We start from the raw sequence: 17771 nt of genomic DNA on the forward strand, positions 1-17771 counted from the left end.
ACTAAGTGGTTCTTCTGCTTTCCTGTATTTGGTGATGTTGTGATGCTCTTCAGATTCACTTAGTTTTGCATTCAAGGGACACTTGCAATATTTGCAATAGCTCTTAGTGTCGTCTCCTAGTCTAGTAAGCCATGTATTATATCGTGTCACTGAGGCACTCTGCTCAAAAACGCTGGTTGTGCTTCTTGCACAGTTTCTTCATAGGACACATGAAGGGAACTAGTCTGGCAGAATAACGTTCTCACGAAAGGCTAGCTGCAGTCTGTGAGAGACTGTAAGACAAAGGCGACGTAACTCAACTAATTATTTTAACAGAAATAGGACAGGATGGTCACGGTGAGTGGTACAACAGAAGAACGTGCAGGACACAAACGAACGCTATGGATGACATGTGCCGATTTTATTTATATTAGCTTTTTTTGTTTAGCTGATGTTTTTAAATCGTTTGTTCTTATATTGGTTTGGTCAAAAAATGGCCAAAATGTCACCAAACAGTAGATTAGGTAGCTAAAATGTCTTCAAATCGCTAAACAGCAGAAAAAAATGGCTGGGCAACTCTTTGAAGTCAAATCTAACAAAAAAGTACCCAACATTGTAACCCTGTAGTGGTGCATCAGGAGATAAAATGGAGTGTCTGGCATTCTTAGAAAACCAAACTAGACTCAGATGGTTTTAAACCCAGGCATGAAATCCTCATCAGCACATGTATGAGAGCCACAGCCTCGACCCAGGGATCGCCATCTGTACACGTACGAGAGTCGGTGTGTTGGTGTTAAGCATAAATCTAAGCTTTCTTTTACTACCACTGTATTTTTCAGGAAGCAGACTTTGGGCAGACACTGTTCCAGGCCACACTCCCCCGTAAAGAGGTGGTCGACTTCACTACGCCAGTGACAATATGGTACACCCGCATCGTCATCCGTATTGGATCGTCCGAGGTGGATCCCTGGAGCTTCTTGCTGCCCTTCAGACGACTGGTGTGGGGTGGTATCCTGGTGGGGCTGTTCGGGGTGCTCGGGTCTCTAGTGCTGATGAGTTCTCTTAGTCTACCTGAAGGTGTGAAGCGATCCAGGTGGCTTACAGATGTTTCCAGGTGTCTGCGTGTCCTGTTGCGTCAAGGTGAGAATTCATAATGTCATGATATTAAATGGTTAAGTGAGACTGTTTCTAAGGCCTCTGATGTGATATGATCTTGTTCAGAATAGTTCTCAGCAGCCATGGAACCTCCTCAGGATTGCATCCTTCTCCTTGTAAATTACAGTTGGACAGATGTGATCCATATGCACTCAGTCTGCTCAACATCCATCCTACGAGAGGAGTCTGCCACAACACATTTTCTGTTGGCCAGCCATATCCATGTACACAGACACAACCATGTATTGCACATGACCCACTCATGGACAGGTGTCCTTCAGTAACACGCATGCATCCTGTGTGTTCACCACTAAACAGAACAAAGAAGCCAGCCACAATAAGCATGCTGCATCTACACTGGATGCACATGGACTGACTGAATGAAAAGTTTTGACATGTCTGTGTACGGGTGTACTCTCCTTCCAGAAGGTGTAGCTGCCACTCATGTGGCTGTCACAAGGCTATTCTGAAGGTACTAAAGAAAGGGAATAAATCAGAACCTTCATCACAGGTAGTATAGCCAGTCAAAAAAGCCGTGTCTTCGTTCTAAACCCCGTAAATATTCGAACAGATAAGTCGAAGCAGCAGGGATAGCTTCACAAGTCTGGCAACTGTGTAAGACCAGTCGGTGGTGGGGATAAGTGGATTGGGGTGGAGGAGGGGTAGTGGAGGATGTGTGTGCTGTCATGTTTTATATATCATGCATTACCGTAAGGTGGAAACTGCTGGGAATAACTTACAGGATAATAGGGTTATAGTCAATTTTATCACTATTATGTCACTAAGTGTCTATATATGCGTCATCATGAGTTTACATGTAATCAAAATATTCTGCAGGTTCATATACACGGGGTGTCATGTCTATTCATCTTTGATGCTTGGAATACTTCAAAGGACGAAATAGAGGTGGAATACGTTTCTTAACGAGTGATTGGATTTTAATGAAACGTCATGATTGTGATAATATGAAACAACATTTATTAGTGATAACATGAATCTCCCCTCTGTTTCCTGTCGCCCAATATAGGTAACTAAGTGACTGTGAAGATATGACTATATGCTGGTGGGTGTATATCTTGGACTCATCACCATGCGTAACACCTGTGGCTAGGTTTCCCTCACCCCTTCCCAAAACATTAACCACTTGTAGAAACAAATACTTTTCTCGTTTTTACTGTGAAGCCACTGCATGCCTCTGTGCCACACCACACATGGTATGTAATATATCCCGTCATGTTCAGAAGGTAAACATACAATAAAAACACAGCTGTCTGTCCTTTATTCCCATGTTATGTGGTTAGTTGATACATGGTGGGGGGGCTGTGGCAGGAAGGTGGGGAGGGGGAAGGGTAGCACCTCATCATTTCTGTTAACGCTAGTCTGGCTACCTGCTGTAGGCATTATTTCAATTTACCGATACATTTCACTATTTACTGGTATTAAATCAGATGTAATTTCACATTTAGCATCTTTACTGTGCGGTGTATTGCGGACTACACTGTCAACAATAATTACAGAATACACTGACAAAAATGATTACAGCACACACATCCTCCACTACCCCACCTCCACCTCCAATCCACTCAACCCCACCACCGTCTGGTCTGACACAGTTACCAGACTTTGAAGTTATCTCTGCTGCTTCTACTTATCTGTTCGAATATTTACGGGGTTCGGAACGAAGACACGAATTTTTTGGCTGACTATACAGGCTTCATCTCCCCTGCATCTCATCTGATCTCCATTAGTCGACCTCATCCTCCTAGCCTTATCCTACCTTCCGTGCTCCACGTTCACCGTCCTGTCCACTCCACTCATAATTACTCTAATTCATCCTTGGCCTGGGTGTGTCAGAGTCTTTACTAAGCCTTCACTACCAAGGGGTTCATAACATATGAATACAATCGTTTGGGAGCAGCAAGACGTTAACGTAGTGATGGAGAAGTGTATGCAGCTCCAGTATTACAGGCTTTCTGCACCCGTCCACCAGACACGTGGTTGGCTGAACAGCAAGAAAGCAATACCTTCTCACGGCCAGATATTATTCGTCTTTACCAGGTGTGTGACGTTTCCGAAAAAAAAAAAAACTGCATTGTACTGAAAGGAATACTGTAGATCGCTTCTTTCAACTGAAACAGTCAGCTGTTATTAGCTCTAAAAATTTTTACTACATGAACAGGACCACAAAATGTATTATGCATATTTTCAGATGTGATCTTCATTCGAAAGCGATGGTGGTGAGAGCAGACAGTGGTGAAGGAACAGATGTTGGTCATGTTTGTACTGGTTAACTGAGCCTTAGCCAGATGTAGCTGAGTCTGCAGGATGGTGGTGTTGTGAGTGTGTAGTGTTGGCCATGTTAGTGTTGATCCTTACCTAACCTAACTTAACCCAGATGTGATCAAGTCTACGGGTTGGTGGTGGTGGGAACGTGTGGTTTTGGGAGTGTGGATGCTGGCCATAATGGTGTTGTTCCTAAGCTATGCCGGCAACCTTACGTCCCTCCTGGCCGTCAGATACATCCCCATGCCCATACAGTCACTGGAAGATATTGTTGCCAGTCCAGTCACCGCTCTTCTTCCAGCGGGCTCATTTGTCCTTGAGGCATTTCTTGTAAGTTATTTTATGTCACTGGAATATGTGCAGATACATTTTTTTTTACTATATATATATATATATATATATATATATATATATATATATATATATATATATATATATATATTTTTGTAGCTAGACCCAAGAATTTGAAGACGTAGAAGTAGGGGGTAATTGTTACCTTCATACTTGTGACGTACTGCTATGGGAGTGGTGAGGGAATAAAAGCCTTTGTGATATGACAGCCTTCCTTAACAATCATGGAGTCAGGTGCTTTTCTAGCCTGAATAAAATCATCTGATGGCAGCAGTAATTAAAAAAGGGGCATCATAGCAATTGACTGTCATTTAAATCACCAAATATCTTTTCCTAGACAGCAGAGAACGGATCAATGAGAGACGTGGTAGACTTGCAACACAAGGGACGCCTGGAGTTTATCTTGGCCCGGGACTATGTGACGAAACTGGACTCCCACGTCAGGCGAGGTGGCCACGTCTTGGTCACCAGCGGCTTGAGGTTACGCATGCTCATGGCTCAGGACTTTTCTCTCAAAGGTAGTTTACTCCCAGCTCCCATGATTCACTTAATTTAAACTGACTGCTATTAACTAGAATCAAACACAGACGTTCTCTAATTTTAGGAAGGGTTTAATGGCAGCAGGATTATCTTTGTCAGGCTCATATAATTCACTTTCAGACGTATACAATTGTCTAATGTCAGCTGCAGAGTAATGGTAAAAACGTGACCATGTAAAGGTTAATGGTGTTTTTGTTACATACTTTTGAAGGTAGCTGTCTTTACCTTTTCCAAACATTCTTCACCCTCTGTTTATGTAGGAGAAATATTCTTAATGATGATGATGACTCACTGATTGATTGATGATTGATGATTGATTGAAGACTGACTGATGATTGATTATTAAATGATGATTGGTTGATTGAAGACTAATTGATGATTGATTATTGAATGATGATTGATTGATTGAACGATGATTGACTGACCAATTAATGATGATGATGATGATGATGGAAAAACATGCCAATAATGGGTCAGTACCTTACAGCCAATAAGCTGTGTGAAATCCATATTATAATGAACTGTTTTCTGTATGTTTGTTAGTTTGTCCATTTGTTACCGTAACACAGCAAAAACGGCGCATTGTAGCGCAATTTCTGTCTGAGCAAGGTACTATCACAAGCATTAGTTTCTTTACTCCTCCTGGCGAGAACAGAGTCTAAGTCCCCGGTTGGAGACGGGCCATGCATTCGAACATTAGCCGGTCCATAGTAGTCGGTTAATGCTTCATGGGATTTGGTGGGGCTCTCTTCCCACAATATTACCCTCATCTCTCACTGCCAAAAACAACATGGAATTAGTTATTGTCTATAAAATGATTCCCACATCCGTTTCTTTCAGTGTATGCATTACTGTTTATATGTTATTCTCTATATTGTTCTAGGTCCCCTTTCAACTCATTTGACTCTTAAGCATCTGTCTTAGGCGTCTTACTTTCGAACCACGAATGACTCTGTCGTATTGAAGCATATCTGATCATTGTGAACCCTCTGTGTTCGTTCGCCTGGTCCGTCTCTAACTGTGACTTTGACCTCGCTATCGTCAGGGGGGTAAAGAAACTAATGCTCGTGATAGTACAGCTAAAATTTTCCAGTCCAGTTGAGCCACTGGGTCCGGAGTTATAACTCATTTCTGGCCTTTTCGCATCGAGAGGTTTGGGCGGCCTTTAGGCGGATCACTTTCTTTGTAGGCAATGAAATTACCACAACACACCCAGAACTGCACAACATAGTGCAATTTTTGTTAGAGCAAGGTATCATTAAAATGCTCTAACTTGAAGAATAAAACAGTTTCCAGTCCAATTGAGTCACCAGATCCTGAGTTACGACTCATTTCTGGCCTTTTTGACATCGAGCGGAAAGGCCTCAGAAGGCGGCCATTAAGCCATTAATTGATTGATTGAATATAATTAAAATATGGCAGTGAAACTGCCAGGGTCATATGCCTCCAGACCACTAGGTAAAACATGCCTCAGATAAATAAGTGCTTACTCAGAGTAAACTTAGTACCCGTTAGTTGAAATAATACACTGAAAATAACAGATAGTTTAAAAAATATCGATTACATATGAGAGTGGAAGGAGGTCCACCTCCTGAAGAAAATTAAAAACATCAGTAAAATCGCCAGAGGCTCCAACAAGCATCGAGGACAGACAGTAGGCACCATCTGCCCTCTTATGCCTATGGGGGAATCTCTGATGTAGGTCCCCCAGACTTAGACACTCGACCAGCAAGTGACGGACAGAAAGGGGAACAAGGCAATCATCACAGCATGGTTGAGTCCCGCCACTCATCAGGAACCCAAGTGTAAACCGAGAGTGCCCAATGCGAAGCCTGGCAAGAGTCACCTCCAATCGCTGAGGCATAGAGGGAAGAACCCTTGGCACAACCACTCTCTGAAAGATTTCCTTTAGCTTATTATGAACAACACCATCCCAGTGTCTCTGCCAACACATACGAATCATGTACCACAAGTAAGGTGTTACATCAGAAGCAGGAAGTGGGTACTTGGCTGGGGGCTGTTGAGAAGATGGAGCATTAGCTAAAGTATCTGCCCTCTCATTGCCCACCACAACAACATATGCGGGAATGTAGCAAAAGTACACATGACGACCACAACGGCCAAGAAGAAAAAGCCACTCTAAAATTGATAAAAGCAGTAGATTGGATGCTTAATAGACTTCAGTGCAGGAAGAGACCTACAGGAGTCACTAAAAATCACAATAGCAGATTGGGGAAGAGCAAAAATGGTTTTGAGAGCATATAAAATTGCAGTCAGTTCCGCAGTATACACTAAAGAAATACCAGGAAGGCTATTGCCCCTACTAAGGGAAGGGAAGACGATACCAAAGCCTACTCCAGTATCAGTCTTAGACCCGTCAGTATAGACGGGGACAGAAGCCTCATGAGAGGAAACATTTTCTAAAAAGACAGAGTGGGACACCTGAGAGGGAAATGAACCCTTTTTACCCAAAACGGATTTACAAAATGCCACACAAGGGAGTAGCCAACAACCCACCCTTGGCATACGATATGGAGAAACTGCCAGTCTCGGAACAGAGAGGGCCAACATAACAAAACGGACTCTGTGACCAAAGGGCTTCAGGAAACTAGGACGGGTGTCATAAATAGAAGAACGGGAATCCTGGGAGATGATGGCACAAGAAATTAAGTCTGGAATGCGATGAAGATGATACCAGCACCTCATCATCAACGACTGGCGTCGCAAATCCAAGGGGAGTACACCAGCATCCACCAACAAACTTGAAATCGGGGATGGTCTGAATGCCCTGGTTGCCAGATGTACACCAGCATGATGCACAGAATTTAACAACTGGAGACGGGCATCTGTTGCAGAGTAGTAGACCTCACACTCATATTTAAGTTCAGGAAGAATAAGAGACCTATGCAAGAGAACGAGGGTCTGATGGTCAGCACCCCATGCAGTATGAGCCAAAACCCTCAAAAGACTCAAAGTTTCAGTACAAGCCACCTTCACAGAACGAATATGAGGAACCCAAGTTAGTCATCTATCAATTATAAGATCCAGAAACCGCGTCTCTTCCACACAGGATATTCTCCGATCATAGAGATACAAATCAGGGTCTGGGTGAACACCCCGAAGATGACAAAAATGCATAGCCACTGTCTTTGTTAAAGAAAAACAGAAGCCGCGAGACTTTGCCGAGTCAGAAATTCTGTTAAGAACCAGCTGCAACTTTCTGTCGATCAGAGACATCCTAGATACAGCGAAGGAAGTTGAGAGGTCATGAACATATAGTGAACCTCGCACACCATCAGGAAGTACACTGATTATGCTGTTGATGGCCACAGTATAGAGAGTAACACTAAGGATACTCCCCAGTGGTAGTCCATGGCCTTTAAGCGAGTAAGCTGTAAAATGACAGAAATCTGTGCCAAGTTAAGGTAAAACGAGTATAGTAGGTTGTTCTAGATAACTGTTAATGATTTCATCCAGAGTGAGTCACAGGAGCTTGGGGTGTGATACTGGGCACATTTATGGTCGTTTCTCTGTCGTAAAATTATTTCTTTTCCCGGGAAGGATTAGATGCACGGTAAAACTCTGAATGTTCCTTTCCGCGCGTTCTTCTTGCAGAGACACGGAATTTTTCCTCTCATATATATGCTATTTTGTAGAATATATTTGAAATTTGGGTTGGTATTCTCGTCGGGTAAGGAAACTCCTTAAGACCTCTTCTCTAGTGATGTATTTTTGGATATGACCGGTTAATATCGTTTTGTACAGTACGTTATTTCTGAGGAGTGTGGCGATATCGAAAGGTTTTCTGTAAAACGAAATAGGACAATTAGGTGTGATGAGCAAAAGAAATCGCTTAGGAAAATTGTTAGGGAGCTTCCTTTACAGAAGAGAACACAGGCCTTGGAATTATTCTGCACACTCCTTCCTTGCCCTTCATGGGAAAATAAATTTAAATTACGACAGAGAGATGATCGTAAGTTCGTCTGAGTATACCCTTCCTGAATAGTAATGTTGTAACCATTATCATCCAGATGGTTTGGACAAGTTTAGTAATCCAGCTTATTCCAGACACCCTTTTCTCCCCCATAGAGTGAGTTATAGGAGCCTGTGAGTGTTAGGCTGTCACTGATGTCAATCTTTGGCAAAGGTAATTGAAGAATGTTCTATCCGACTTAAAAACCTTACCAAGGGGATAAAACTTTCTTGCCACAAGTAGATGCATGAACAAATTTATTGTAGTATTAAGTAATGTATTTCTTAGACTGAAAGGTACTTCATCTTTCAATACACAAGGCAAGTGCTACTTCTACTTGGCCAAAGAAGAGTTCCTGCCTTTGATGATGACCATAGCAGGACCCAAAGGCAGTCCTTTGATCCCTTCCCTCAGTCGCAGGTGAGAATTGTGCTTCCATAAATACAAACTTTACTAAGCCTATGTCATGCTGAAGATTGTTTCTTTATATTCTTTGCCTTCATTCTTAAAGTTATTAAACTAGGGTTAGTAATTGAGTAGAATAATTCAGAAAAATTTGCTATAAATGCCAACTACAGTGGAATTTTGTTGTCTTGAAAATTAGCAAAGATTTTCATTAATATGGATCCTACTGTTTTAGGCTTCAACTGCCTATCAGTACAGATTATTTAATAACATATATCACTATGGTGTTTGCTATACTGTTCTTCCTCATCTAATAATATTAGCCCCTTCGCCGTACCATCTACATTTGAAAGAGCAGCATTCATTAACCAAATTTATGTCTCAGCCACTAGGGAATGGATAGGAAAGTACATAAATTTACATCTCGACCAACACTGAGTTTACATTACTTTGAGTTTATGTTATTCATGTTCATGTTTTTACATCGCTAACACTACCCAGTTTAAATTCAGGGAAATTATCAAGCTGCACCTTAATATCTGTAAACATTATTTTAAACTGGAAAACTTCCAGTCATCTCATGAAGATCAAACTCAAGTACGTGGTTGGTCCCTCCAAAAGTGACTCTGTAAATACAGAGTTATAAAGCTGCCAGGCACCCTGATTTTTGCTGTAGCTACAGGATCACATTGACATGAACCCAGTGGACTGCAGGATGATGTTGCCCTTTTCTACAGCACACCATACTTCTGGGGAGGCTAGGGAATGAGCTGAGGGATGATTGTTGGTGCCATCACATAAAGGCATCCCCCTCTAGCACTAGACACAAGTGTAAAGAAAATTAACCTTGGAAAGTGACAGTCGAGATCTATTCCTTCTTTCAAGTTTTGCCTCACCAGCTACGCCACTTCACTACGATGGTGTCTTTGTTCTTGTTTCTTACTTACCACCAGAGAGTTTTCTTCATTTTAGGAGAGATTATAAATTTGAGGCTGTTGTACATTCTTCATTAACACATTCACAACAAGGTCTCCTTACAATTGGATAGAATGGCCTTGAGGGAGCAAAAATAATTTAAGTCAGATCAGGCTATCCAACAAAAGTCTAAAAAACTTACTTGTTCCAGTAACATTTTTCAGGATCATGCACATTGTTGAAGCGGGCCTTTTTGATTACTGGACCAAGCTGCTCACACCAAACTTCACCTCTTGTCTCAACCCACCCACCAAAGTTGCAGTTAGGTCTTCAATTGGCATCAACAACATATGGGTAAATACTTAGATCCAGTGTCATCTGTGACAGTTATGTGGAATCAACATCTATACAATGTTTGCCATAAAGGGTGACTCAGGAATACACCTAAGGAAATCTGAATGGTGGAACATGTTAGGGATGGGTTTCTACTCCGTAGCTGGTTTTCCCTGGACACGCGTATACAGGTAATATCTATATGTATGTATAATAATATATGTATCATGACACAATAGGTATATAAATGGAAGTGTGCCTATCATATTATTATTATTATTATTATTATCATCATTATTATTATTATCATTATTATTATTATTATTATTATTATTATTTTCTGCTTTTTCTGCTTCTGTCTCGAAAGCATCCGCTTCCTCGGCTTCGTCTTCGGGTTTTCATGATTGACCAAATGACTCAGTTGATATCTACCTAAAATCCTTATCCATTTTAACCCTCGTTGGCTATCAGAGTGCAGGCTACCATACCACATCTGTTTCTTAACAAAACCCAGTCAAGCTGCAAATTTAGACTGAAAACCAAGGCACTTGCAAAGAGAATGGACCTGTCATCACTGGGGGAGAGTTGACCTTGTTTTGGAGAAGGCCAAACTTTAAGTCCAAAAGACAACGATGCAGTAGAAGTTAACCGGTTTGACGATAAGATGAGAAAGGGAAATATGTCCCAGGGTACCAGGTCATTTTCAACCAAGACGCAAAGTGTGATACCACAACTGCATGACGAAACACTGCAGAAGTGGAGGAGAAGCACCAAAGAATGGAAACCTGCATATGTTTGAACCAAGTTAAACTGGAATATGCACCACCGAACCCATTCATCTTTGAAAGAATAAATGGAGAAACTGCGTGGCCAAAATCACTACACATACAAAGAGAAACTGCACCATCAGACTTCAGTGCAAAAGGGTGTAGAGTCAGAATCAACAGCAACTACTATGAGGACTTTGCTGAATATATTTTAACGCTATAGCTGAGCTACCACGGTTATCTGCAACATCATCTTACAACATTAATGCATTCATAGCTACCGGACGTGTTTCCCTCAAAAAAAAAAAAAAAAAAAAAAAAAAAAAAAATAGAATGAGACCATATGGGATTGGCACAATGCTTGGAAGAATAATTGGAAAACAAATTATTGGCACTGTAATGTTGGTGAAAAGAAAACAAATAATAACCCATAAGTGTTTGCTGGTCAAAATGCAGATGGGGAAGCAGCAGTGCATGCAATAAGTTAAATTTTCAAAAGGAATGAAATTGTGAAGCTACTGCATACTTACTGTAGATGCCTTTAATGACTTCAGCTATATCAGCGGTGGTGATGTTTCATAATACCAAGATTAATTTCTTTTACTTTGCCCGTTAGATGGAGAATTCATGCAATCTGCCATCAAACCTGTATATAAACTGCTATGATGCTGAGGAAGGAGAGGTATTCATTCTTTGAGGTGGAACAGCTCCCTGCAGTCCAGTTGCTATGGCCATGTATGCTCCTGGCATGGGGGTACTATGGGACATAGTCAGATATGAGGACACAAACATGAAATGGGAAACATATGAGGATTACCTCATCAGACTGGAAAGATCGAAGATATCATGAACTTGTTGAGAAGAGTAGCAACACAAGGTTCAAAAAGAGGATACCATCCAAATGCAAAAATGTCTAGCCTAACAGTATCGCCGCAACATTATCATTTCGGATGTAATGTCCTTGAATGAGTTAAGTAGCGATAACAAAAGAGGACCAAAGACACCTGGGTCCAGTAATCAGAAATGGAGAATTTAAGGAAATAAATGTTGACCAAGAAAATAAAAGGATAAAGGAAGTCTGAAAATTAGCTGCCTTTGCAAAACCCGAGGCTGACACTATATACACAACATTCACATATGGTGTCAAATATCTGTGGGCATACTTACTGGAAACCGTGTCCGGAATGAGGTCCCTGCTACAGGCCTTTCCATAAGCCTTTAAAGAATCATAATCGCAGACCTCAAAGGGGGGATATCATGGCCCTATTGAAGTTCAGAACGGTTCCAATATTTCGATCTGCAGTTACGCCGCACGTGTCTGTTTGAACCTCACCGTGGTGCTGGCCACCTCAACACCATATGCACACTCAGAGCTCCGGCTACTACCACAAAAAGGAGAACTGGGCATCATCAACTTAATAAAACTTGCATACTAGGAACATTAATAAACATACCAGGAACACAAATACAACCAAACTTACCGAGTCCTTGTATATGAAAATTGTATTCAGGCCAAAATGAGCGCTATAAATGAACAACAGTTGAGTACTATCACTCAAAACGTCGTACCTGAAAGAGAGGACTCAGGAGAAGCTGGATAGAGCGTTGTAACGGTTGGCAGTAGAACGATGTGAAAAAGTGGAGGCTGCACAAGAGGTGAGACTCTCAAGCTGGACGATTTCTCTATACTTAAGACAAAACGTTTCAGACCAAAACAAAAAGAATTTACAAATGCCACTGCCTTGAGATATGGATAGTCACAAACAGCCCTACCAGGCAAGTGCACTTGTTGAACACTGTATCTAAATAACCATATCTTGAACTGAAAAAAACGGGGGAATTCTTGTTCATTACGCACAATGACGTCTGAGAGAGAGGTGAAGTCAGTGAATGTATAGCGAGGTTGGATGGTGAGGAATTGGAAAATGTGAGTACGTTTAAGTATTTGGGTAGTGTGATGAGTAAGGATGGAGGTTTGGAGGGTGAAGTGCTTGAAAGGGTACAGCAGGGAAGAAAGGTTGCTGGTTCCTTGAAAGCAGTGATAAGAAACAGGGAAGTGAGCATGGAAGTAAAAAAGTTACTACATGACAGTATTGTGATACCAACTCTAACGTACGGAAGTGAAGCTTGGACGTTGTTGGAAGGACACAAGTCAAGAGTGAGAGCAGTGGAAATGAGTTATTTAAGAGGAGCTTGTGGAGTCACGTGGAGAGACAGGCTGACGAATGAGGATATAAAGGAGCGTTGTGGTGTTGATGTGGATGTGATAGGAAGCGTTGTGAGGAACACACTGAGGTGGTTTGGCCATGTGGAGAGGATGGAGGGTGAAAGACTGACGAAGAGAGTGTATGTGAGTGAGGTGGAGGGTGGAAGAGGGAGGGGGAGACCGAGGATGAGATGGAGGGATGGGGTGGAGAGGTATATGAGAGAGGGGGGTGTGAGTTGGGAGCAGGGCAGTGAAATGGCGGGGGACAGGGCGACTTGGAGGCGATTTGTTTGTGGCCACCCCAAACGGGATTGAGGCGTCTGGCAATAGATAGATAGATAGACGTCTGAGATCTTAAAGCAAAAACTGCAGGAAGTGCATCCTTAAGTCACTGCTGAAACATCCTTTATTCCAGCGTGTGGCAACAGAGGCTAACCAAGCCTCAACACCAGTAACATCCAGTGACGCACGGGCGGACATTAGTCTCCGTGGTTATTGGCCATGAGGTGAGAGACTTTGTCAATGTCAGGATCATGGGACCGATAGCAATTTGTCAGACTCTGCCTCTATGTGAAGAACACAGAAATTGGAAGAAGAAAATAAATTATCAAGAGAAAATACACCATTAGAACCTTCTACCTAATTCACGAAATAGTTAAGAGAAAGAAATTTGTACTTTCCAGTTCAATTATATTGTAGTGTTTACCTACGGAGATTTACCTTTAGCAAAGTAACCGAATTATTACTCCAAGAAGTAGGACTTATTTATGATTTACTAGTTTCTTCTGATCAGTGCAAGGCAATTTTATTTTATCTCAGGTAAATCTTTTGGGGAAATGATTATTTTTAATGTAAGGAAGAAGGAACCAAAGGCCAGGAGCCTGCAATATTCTTCCCCCCAAGAAATATAAACAAGAAGATAACAGAGAGTCAAATTCAAGATCCGTTCATATCGAGATGCCTGGAGACACTGCGTTTGAAAGAACTGAGATCATAGGCATTAGGAAATATAAAGGGAGAAAATTCCAGACTTGACCTGTTGCATACATGAAGGACTGGAAGTAAAGGTTAACTCTTACATTAAAGAGCTGGAGAGAAAAGGGATGAGAGTTTGTTGCTAAGCTGCAGTGGCAGAAGGATGCAAGCAGACAGTTCATAGGAACGTAGACCAGTGTAGTACAGATAGAAAAGAGATAAAGATGCAGCAGTGTGGCAAATAGACAGGGATTGAAGGAAGCCACTAAGAGGAGGAGAGTTATTGAGATAAAAAACCTTTGACTCCATCTTGATGAGAAGAGTTGAATGTGATGAGCCTCCCCACACTTGTACTCTACACAGGGGCGAACATAACCTGAGTATAAAGTCAACAACTGTGCAGGTGTTAACTAGGCATGGAGTCGACTTAGCACACCTTATCTCTTGGAAGGAGATTTACTAGAGAGGTAATACGATCTTTCCAAGATATATCCTGATAAAATTAAACCCCAAGTATGTTTAAAGATGTTGTAGAATTGAGATGATTATTGTAAAAAAAATAGAGGATACCCCTGTGGAAGATTTTGTTGGGTTGATAAATGTAAGAAGTGAGTTTTTGTTGCATTAAAAACATGATAACATTTACTCCAGAGATACGAGCCAGGTCGGACAGCATGCAATAGCCTCATCCCTTGTTTGTTGAATTAACTGCTGAGGTGGATCCTGCAGGAAGCGAATGTAAAGGTGAAGGGCGCAGTCATCGGCACATGATGAGGATAGGATTAGATGTACAGCTTAGAAGATCACTGATGAATAAAAGGAAGAAAGTTGGTGATAGGACAGAGCCCTGAGGAACACCACTATTGATAGCTCAAGGAGAAGATGGTGACCATCTACAACAGTAGCTTCAGAACGACCAGATGGGAAGCTAGAGATGAAGGCACAGATAGACGCATAGAAACCATAAGAGGGCAGTTTGGAAATTGAAGATTTATGCCAGATTCGATCGAGAGCATTTGAAATGTCAAGTTCAGTGGCAAAGCTATCGCCAGTATCCCGAAAGGAGGATGCCCAAGAGTCTGAAAGGTAGGCTAGAAGATCGCCAGTGAAGCTTCCCAGGCGGAATCATACTGACGATCTGATAGAAGGTTGTGATAGGAATAATGGTTTAAAGTTTGTTTTATAAGAATAGGCTCAAAAATATTTGAAACACAGGATGTTAAAGATAGTGGACAATAATTAGAGGGATGGGAATGGTCACCTTCTTTGAGACAGGCTGAAGTAGAGCAAACTTCCAGCAAGAAGGAAACGTACAAGTTTACAAAGGCAAAAGAGTTTACCTTGGCAGGGTGTAAGCACGGACGCATATTTCTTGAGGACAACAGGAGGGACCCCATCACCCTCATATGTCTTGTTAATATTGAGGCCAGTGATGGCAGAAGATACATCACGTGAAGAAGGTTTAATGTCAGTCTTGAGGAAGTCAGAGGTGGGAAGTGAACGAGAAACAGCACCGGAATTGTCTAAGGTGGAACTGGAGGAGAAAGTCTGAGCAAAGAGTTATGCTTTATCAATAGAAGAAATAGTTACAGAGCCATTAGAGCGGAAAAGAGGAGGGAAGGACAGTGAGGTAAAGTTGTTAGAAGGGTTTTTGGCAAGATGCCAGAAAGAGCGGGAAGAATTTGAGTTAATGAGTTCAGAGGATTTAATATAAATGAAATTATTTTTACCAGCTCAAAGAACTGACGGGTAGAAACATAAAAGAGATGAGATTCAGGGGTGGGTAGGCTCTGGTACCTTATGTAGGTCTTCTTTTTGTTGTGGACAGCATTAGAAGAAGTATGATTAAACCAAAGTTTTTTGCATTAGGCACAGGATATAAGATAGGAATGTATGTTTCCACACCTTCCACACCAGAGAGAATAACCTCTGTTAATGCACAAGGCACACTCATATGGCTCTCGGCCATGGAAGTAAGAATCATTGCAGGGAAAATCAAAGAAGTACTGTCAACAGCTTCAAAGTGCCTCGGTGTCCACTTCATGGAAGGGTCCACAGGGCTTACTGGAATCGAGAGGATATGTTAAGATGATAAGGTTGTGATCAGACTAGCCCAACAGAGAGAAAAGGTTAACAGCCTAAGCAGAAGAATTAGTTGTGAGGAAGAGGTCAGCTATGTTAAAATTCTGTCCAAGGTGGTCAAAGATAAGTTAAGGTGCTGTAAGAGCTGCTTTAGGTCACTAAGGATAGAAAAGATGTCGGTTTGCTCACCAGTTAGATCAGTGAAAGGTGAGGAGAGCCAAAGGTGGTGGTGAACATTGAAATCTCCTAAAATGGACATTTCAGAGAAAAGAGAAATTGATTGGATGTGTTCCATCTTAGAAGTAAGATAATCGAAGAATTTTTCTTACTAAGTAGAACTGGGAGATAAGTAAACGACACAGATATATTTAGTCAGAGAATGACAATAAAGCTGAGGCCAGAAAGTGGAGAATTCAGAAGAACAGAGTTAAGGAGCATGAAAGCACGATATGTTGTTGTATACACATACACAACAGCCACCTTTGGCTTTGAAATGAATATAGAGAAAGTAGGAGGATACGGGGAAGGGTTTGCTATCAGTCGCCTCAAATAGTTGAGTCTCAGTGAGGAAGAAAACGTGAGGATTAGCAGAGAAGAGGTGGTGTTCAAGAGAGAGAAAGTTAGAGGAAATGCCGTGAATGTTGCAGAAATGAAGAAATGAGTCAGACATTGGTTCAAGGCATCTTGCTTGGTCATCACCGGGAAAGGAGCGGATGGTGGAGGCTTTGCTGGTCGCCTCTCTCTTCTCCCTGGGGTCTCCGAGGCATTTTGAACTGATACAATTTTTTTTTACATTTTTAATAGGAAGTGTAGTTTCTAATGTGCATGTAGTCTAGTGCTGACAGTTAGAGGAACCTGTACTGGAGAGCATGCTGGCCTATTCTCCGTGTTACTGAAACACTGAAAAGGCTCAGCAAAGGGGGTTGGTCAGAAGCTAGTATCGAGGGCTGATGAAGCAGGAGCTCCAACTCTCCCTGTCATCAGCTTTCCATCCACGTAGGAAGAACCACCCTGTTCGAAAGGTGCTACAGTCTACTCCCAGAGATAAAATATAAAGTACTGTACGTGCTGAATCTATTTTTAGAGAGTGATATCTATCTGAGCATTATAATTTGGCATCTTGTAACTCAAAGGGAATATAATGTGTGTGTGTGTGTGTGTGTGTGTGTGTGTGTGTGTGTTTAATCTGCATATATATATATATATATATATATATATATATATATATATATATATATATATATATATATATATATATATATATATATAAAAATAATATATATATGTATTATTTCCCACGGTATATCTATATCTATATCTATCTATTTATCAACCTATATGATTTCCCAGGGTACTCTTGTGGTGCTGGCAGGAGGTAGTGTGACCAGTCTTCTCGTATTCTGCCTGGAACTCCTTCACTCACGTCTGCTTCAGTGATGCACCACCATTCCATTGGATACATATAATATTTATCTGAGTTGCCACCATATACAAAAAGTATGGATTTATGCTTATATCTTTCATGGCGCTAAAGGATCAATGTTGTTCCACTCTGACATCCTTTTTTTTTTTTTTAAGTATACGTTTGTTACGAGAATTGTGCCTTTCATATTCCTTCTGATTATTACAACCAATCACCTTCACACACAGTTGTGTGTGTGTGTGTGTGTGTGTGTGTGTGTGTGTGTGTGTGTGTGTGTGTGTGTGTGTGTGAGTGTGTGTGTGTGTGTGTGTGTGTGTGTGTGTGTGTGTGTGTGTGTGTGTGTGTGTGTGTGTGTGTGTGTAGTCCATATCTCCAAAATTTGGT

The 17771-nt window shown here is 41.4% G+C and overlaps 1 protein-coding gene across 1 annotated transcript; it reads left to right on the forward strand.

Annotated features, from left to right (window-relative positions):
• The first annotated feature begins 327 nt into the window (after positions 1-327).
• On the forward strand, positions 328-17410 carry LOC145397170 (uncharacterized). Its single transcript, XM_080270367.1, has 5 exons — positions 328-336; positions 819-1119; positions 4106-4286; positions 9826-9955; positions 17315-17410. Exons 1-5 carry the CDS (start codon positions 328-330, stop codon positions 17399-17401), a joined length of 708 nt encoding a protein of 235 aa, XP_080126493.1. The 3' UTR covers positions 17402-17410.
• Positions 17411-17771: the final 361 nt, after the last annotated feature.

The sequence above is a fragment of the Coenobita brevimanus genome, chromosome 40 (assembly GCF_032717465.1).
Source record: "Coenobita brevimanus isolate Jiangsu-jjx chromosome 40, ASM3271746v2, whole genome shotgun sequence".
Taxonomy (NCBI): Eukaryota; Metazoa; Arthropoda; class Malacostraca; order Decapoda; family Coenobitidae; genus Coenobita; species Coenobita brevimanus.